The sequence below is a fragment of the Lampris incognitus genome, chromosome 8 (assembly GCF_029633865.1).
Source record: "Lampris incognitus isolate fLamInc1 chromosome 8, fLamInc1.hap2, whole genome shotgun sequence".
In the NCBI taxonomy this organism is placed as follows: Eukaryota; Metazoa; Chordata; class Actinopteri; order Lampriformes; family Lampridae; genus Lampris; species Lampris incognitus.
Genome location: NC_079218.1, coordinates 3,603,664 through 3,609,663, shown reverse-complemented (window position 1 = coordinate 3,609,663; position 6,000 = coordinate 3,603,664). Strand labels below are relative to the sequence as shown.

Here is a 6,000-nt window from a genome sequence, read left to right as displayed (position 1 = left end):
ACATTGTCTTGGGCTATGATGAAATAAGGCCATTTGAAATGAGGCCACTTGGAAGAATTGTATACAGATATTTTCACAGTCGGTAGATATCAAGGGTAAGAAAGGAAGTGTTGCATCATGGGAAATGGAAGTCTAATTTTCCGAGTTCTTTCATTGTTGTTTTTATGAACCAAATTAAGACAGAGACAATGGGGCCTGCAACAAAGGACTTTTCATCAGCAGAGATTATTACTTCAATAAAAAAAGAAGTAAACATACAGCACAGCCCCCAAATACTGGAAAGGAAGAATAATTGCTGCGTTCCCTTATAGTTAAAAGTTTTGCATAATTTCTCAATACAGCAGTGCATTGATTATTTGTATGTGCAAACTGTTTATTTTGTGCTGTTAGCATTTAATCAAAGACCATAAATAGCTCCAGTTATCTTGCTTTTTTTCCTCTCTTTGCAAACAGACCATATTTTGGGAATGTCACGTAAAACACTTTGGGACAAGCATCAGATTGTAACCAGTAACATGAAGCATCATGGTTTGCATAACACATAACAAATTCCTGTGCCCTGGTAACAAAGGCTCAGCAGTAATTTGTAGGCTTACTATTCTGAAAGCCATTATCCTCATTATCCTATGAGAGCATTCAAAAAACTCCTCAAGTTCAGCTTGTTTAGAATGTTTTCACCTGGTTTACAGAGTTTTGTTGGTGCTCTGTACTGAATTGAGTTGGTGATATGACTGAGTATCTCAAAGCTTGCAATTTTTATGCATGGATATAAATAACGTGTTAAACAGCAGCTAGTAGATCATTATCATTCATGGCCTACTCCTCTGATTCCATACAGTCATATTGTCTTATCATCATACTGCCTCACTTACTGATCCTGTTAATTTTGATTTAGTGTTTCATGTAATTATTTTCACAATCAAAGTAAGATTTTTTTTATTGAATGATTATCATGACCCACATCAAAATGGATAACATACAAAGAAATGGATGGAAAATTAAAAATTTAATGATACAATATGATTTTATCACTTTCATCTGACCTTTGCAAAGGTAGTAGCAGTAATGTGTGTGATTAAATGTGTGTGATTAAAAGCTAGCCAGGTAATTTTCTTAGCATGAGCAATGAGGCTTTCATTTACTACCGAGAAAAAGGATTATGAAGCTGTCTTACTAGACTGCTACAGATAAAGGTACAATTGTATTTTAGAGTTGTTAGTGACTGAGATCAAGGCACTTGAGTATTTGCTATTCTAGAGTTTCTCGTGATTTATTTTTTAACCAGAACCTGTAATGATATCTCTACATCATCTAGGGGCAAACTGACAAACCTGGTACTCACTCAGTACTTTGTTGGACTCTGCCAAGGTAGTATTGAAAATCATTATCCCCATTTTGTGGAGCATCACTACCAACCCACTGCAGGGCTCCCTCTGGGGACTTAGTGCTGCAAAATGCATTTGTTCTCAGCTCGAAGTCAGCAGGATTTGGTGGTCCTTCCTAATTCAGCTGTGCAGAGTTAACTAATCAACTCATCACATGAAAAACCCACTCCTGCTGGCATTTTTGAAAGCCAGCAACAACACAGAATGCAACAGAGAGCCCTGCAGCAGAAACACCTTGAGCATACAGAGCAAGAGAGTTTGTGATTTCAGACAAAGATTATGATTTATGGATTTGGTTGGGGTATAGAGGAGGAAAAGACCAACAGTCTGTCTCTTCCCACCCAATGTTACTCACCCTCCTGAGCTATGTTCCCCTAAGCACTATACTATCCTCTCTAAATCCAGTGAGAGCTGCTTATCACTAACCTATATGCACAAGTCAACCCAAAAGTAATGGTAACCATATTTAACTCTTCCCTGTAATTTTCTCTCCTATTTCTTTATTTATTTGCGCAGTAAGACCAGAAAGAGGAAAGTGCACTAACATTGCATGCACAGTTCTTTTATGTATGATAATAGAAGGATGATAGCTTGTTCCTTTTATCCTTGAAAACCCATAGACTCTGTTCACATGACATCCATGCAAATAAAACAAGGATACTTCAAATCGGTCTATAGCATGCTGACATAGTCATCCTTCACTCAGTAATCTTATTGTGAGCGTCCAGGTAGTGTAGCGGTCTATTCCGCTGCTTGCCAACACGGGGATATCCGGTTCGAATTCCCGTGTTACCTCCGGCTTGGTTGGGCGTCCCTACTGATACAATTGGCTGTGTCTGCGTGTGGGAAGCTGGATGTGGGTATGTGTCCTGGTCGCTGAACTAGCACCTCCTCTGGTCGGTTGGGGCGCCTGTTCTGGGGGAGTGGGGACAGGGGGGAATGACGTGATCCTCCCACGTGCTACGTCCCCCTGGTGAAACTCCTCACTGTCAGGGGAAAAGAAGCAGCTGGTGATTCCACATGTATTGGAGGAGGCACATGGTAGTCTGCAGCCCTCCACAGAATGGCAGAGGGGGTGGAGCAGCGACCAGGACGGCTTCGGAGAGTGGGGTAATTGGCTGGGTACAATTGGGGAGAAAAACGAGAATCCCCCTCCCCCCAAAAAAAATATTATTGTGATATAGGAAAGGTGCAAGACTTTGCAATGACAATAAAAGTAATTCCATTTTGAAAAGCAAAACAACAAATTAAAATCTTTCATCATAACCTCATAAAACCAATTTAATCTATGCCAATATGTTGTATCTAATGCATTTTGCACTAAGTACAAGACAAACCAAAGTATTTTACTTGTGATACTGGCGTTTTATATTTTCACTTCATCTCCTGAAAGTTTATTTCATTTGGGTAAAGCTAATCCATGGGAATTAAATACTTAATGGTGTGCTTAGACTTCAGAGCAAATTTTTCATGTGTGTGCGATAGAAAAGAAGAAAATACTTCACACCAGAAACGGCAAGGGGTTGTAAGTTTTACAACTACCCAAAAATCACTTGTCCATCAGCTGAATAAACTTCAGCCAAAATAGTAGCAGTTTATGTTAAGACAAGATTATGATGCATTAAATTTGAATGTAACCTTAAAACTTTCCTCCTGTCTGTTGGGATTGTAATGTCGATTTTCTACAGATGGATAAAATATGGAAGATTTTCAAAGTGTCACTCTTCAACGATGTCCTGAAAACCCAGTTCCATCAAATACTGTAGCTCATTACAGCAGATTCAATAGTTGTCATGCAAAACACAAAGACTCGACTTAGTAATGGGCGGCACGGTGGTGCAGTGGTTAGCACTGTCGCCTCACAGCAAGAAGGTTCTGCGTTCTCCGGGTGCTCCGGTTCCCCCCACATTAAAAAAAAAAACAACAACAAAAAAACAAGACATGCATGTTAGGGTTAATACTCCTGTATGTGTCCTTGACCGAGGCATGGCAAGAAGAACTGGAGTTGGTCCCCGGTTGCTGCACGGCGGTTGCCCACTGCTCCTAGCTACACAGCTAGAATGGGTTAAATGCAGAGCGTAATTTTCCTACGGGGCCCAATAAAGTATCTCAAAATCAAAAAAATAAAATAACTCTTCCAGGTACAATTTTGGAAATCTGTACCCAGATCACCCTTGGCAGTACCTGAGAGGGGGTGCTGTCTTTATTTGTCCTTTATGACACATCAGTCCTTCATTACCCGTTTAATCGTGCTCTTGATCTGTAAAAAGAGACAAAAAAAAAAGCAGAGTGAAGATTCCCAGCAGCAAAAAAATAAAACAAAACAGAGGTTGGACTGTTCATGAATGACAGACAGTAGCCTCAGCCAATGCAGAGGAGGGGGAGGTGGGTGATCCTTCCTCCCCCCACCTCCCCAATCTTGCAGAGTGGTGATCCCCGCTGTGTGTTGGAGTACGTGCGAGATAGGGAGATAGAATAACTGCGTGAGGAGCCAGCCTATGTGTGCAGCCACAACTTGCGCTGGATTTAAAAGCATCCTCAGCAAACCCTCAAGTGGGAAAGAAGGGACTGTCAGACTGACATTTCAGGAGAGCCAGGGGGAAAATAACGACAGGTCCTCGTGGGCAGCTTTCTGGAAAACCCTTTTATGGGAAGATTCAAAGAGGGTCACATACAAACGAACATCTGAATCAACATTTGGAACAATGTATAATTCTGTATGTTTCTTCGTCCTGTCATGGGTGTTTGCTGTACTTTTGTTCCCAGGTAAGGATTTTTCCCCCCTTTCTCTGTTTACATCTTTGTTTATCTGCATCTGCCTTCCTCTCTGTTGCTCTTCAGTCGCTGTTGATGGGTCGATGACTGTAGGAAACACAGTTGGTGTGGAAGTAGCATATCTTCTCTTTCTTCCTCCCCTCCCTTTACAGACATTCCCTCTCTCCATCATGCTATCTTTCTAGAACTCTTCTTTCACTGTGACTGTGAAGCTGGTAGAAAATCTGGTGATGAAAATTTGATTCAAAACATTGTTGGCCTTGTGAAATAGCTTTTTTTTTTAATTTTTTACCTGGCTCTGCCTGAGAACCTCTTACACGGTTTAAGTTAAAATTCCCTCTTCTGCAGACACTGACATGTCAATCACGGGAAGGGTGACATTAAACCCTCAACTTCTATGTTTGCATTGGGAAAAATGCTGAATAAACCTCGGAATGAGATGAACAGCAGACAACATGCGCCATTATTTTCTATGCTATCTGTTGTAACTTTTGATAAGATTCGGGCTCATCTTAATAGGTTAACATCTGTGTATATTATGGTATGAAAACGTCATGGATATGTTGATAAGGGGAGAAGGATCATATAAAGGATCATATCAGTGCTTCATTTCAAGTGCACAAAGTGCTTTTTAAAGAGGTCTGTAATTGAGTTTGCCTTGGTGTGTAGATGTACATCTGTCATACCAACATTGCCTTTGCACAGGGTCATTGTCCCTGCAGGCAAGAACAATTCTAACCCTAAGCACCATCACAGTTAGGTGTCGGAAGTGTCATGGTGGTTTAATGATTAACACAAGTGATTCTAAGAGGGAAATCCAATCAGGGAAAATCAGACTTTGTAAAGCCATGCCATACTTTGAAAATTCGCCTCATGCAACTATTATGTGGCTGTTTTCCACAATGCCTAAATTGCCACCATAGCCATGTTGTATTATACATGAATAGCTGAGCAGTTAGATATCAGGTTGGTGTGTGATAGATTGGCTTTTGTGCCAAGTGTTTATGAGGAAACTTTTAAGATGTGGTAGAGTTCACTATTGTTTTTATTAATACCATAAACTCATCTATTAATCCATCATACCGGTCTTTATGGCAGTGATGATATCATCGAGCCTACCAGCGACATCAGTGCATTGCAAGTGCTGATGTCAGTCAAATGAGTTCAGAGATGTTGCCCATTTGTCTGTTTTGTTGGGTTGACTTTTGGCTTACAGACGGACAGACAGAAAGAAAGATAGATAGATAGATAGATAGATAGATAGATAGATAGATAGATAGATAGATAGATAGATAGATAGATAGATAGATAGATAGATTTCATTCATTTTGGTTGATTTTTTTTAATTTGGATTTTATTTATTTGCACTCATAAAACAAAGCAGCAAAAAACCCAACGACACAAGAAAATAAGCAGGATGTGCAGGTGCAATTTAAAAAAAAAAAAAACCCTAGGGGCTTATAGAAGGAATCTCATCTCAGTAAGTATTATGAGCAAATACAAAGGTCATGTAATCCACAAAGTAAACAAACAAGCAAACTTAAAAAAGCAAGCAAAAACATAAACTAATGTAGTGAGAGTGTGTGTGCATTTGCAAATGTGCGTGTGAATGTGTGCATACGCACGTGTGTTCAGTCAACTCATTATGAGAGAGAGAGAGAGAGAGAGAGAGGGAGGTCAATTATAGTCAGATATGATCAGTTCGCATAGTTTGGCTCATCAGACTGGACCTAAGCCTATATTTGAAATTCTTGTGTGAGGTAGAATGAAATGCAAATTTTCCTTTGTTTATAGAACTAATTCTTCCCTTACTAAATTCTTTACCATGTAATTTATAATA

General features: G+C 39.8%; 1 protein-coding gene across 1 annotated transcript in view; it reads left to right on the top strand.

Annotated features, from left to right (window-relative positions):
- Positions 1–3,855: 3,855 nt before the first annotated feature.
- The window catches only part of opcml (opioid binding protein/cell adhesion molecule-like), a 400,654-nt gene continuing 398,509 nt past the window's right edge, over positions 3,856–6,000 (top strand). The window contains exon 1 of the mRNA XM_056284683.1: positions 3,856–4,151. Coding sequence (XP_056140658.1) covers positions 3,884–4,151 — 268 coding nt within the window. The 5' untranslated portion in view covers positions 3,856–3,883. The remainder of the gene's footprint in view (positions 4,152–6,000) is intronic.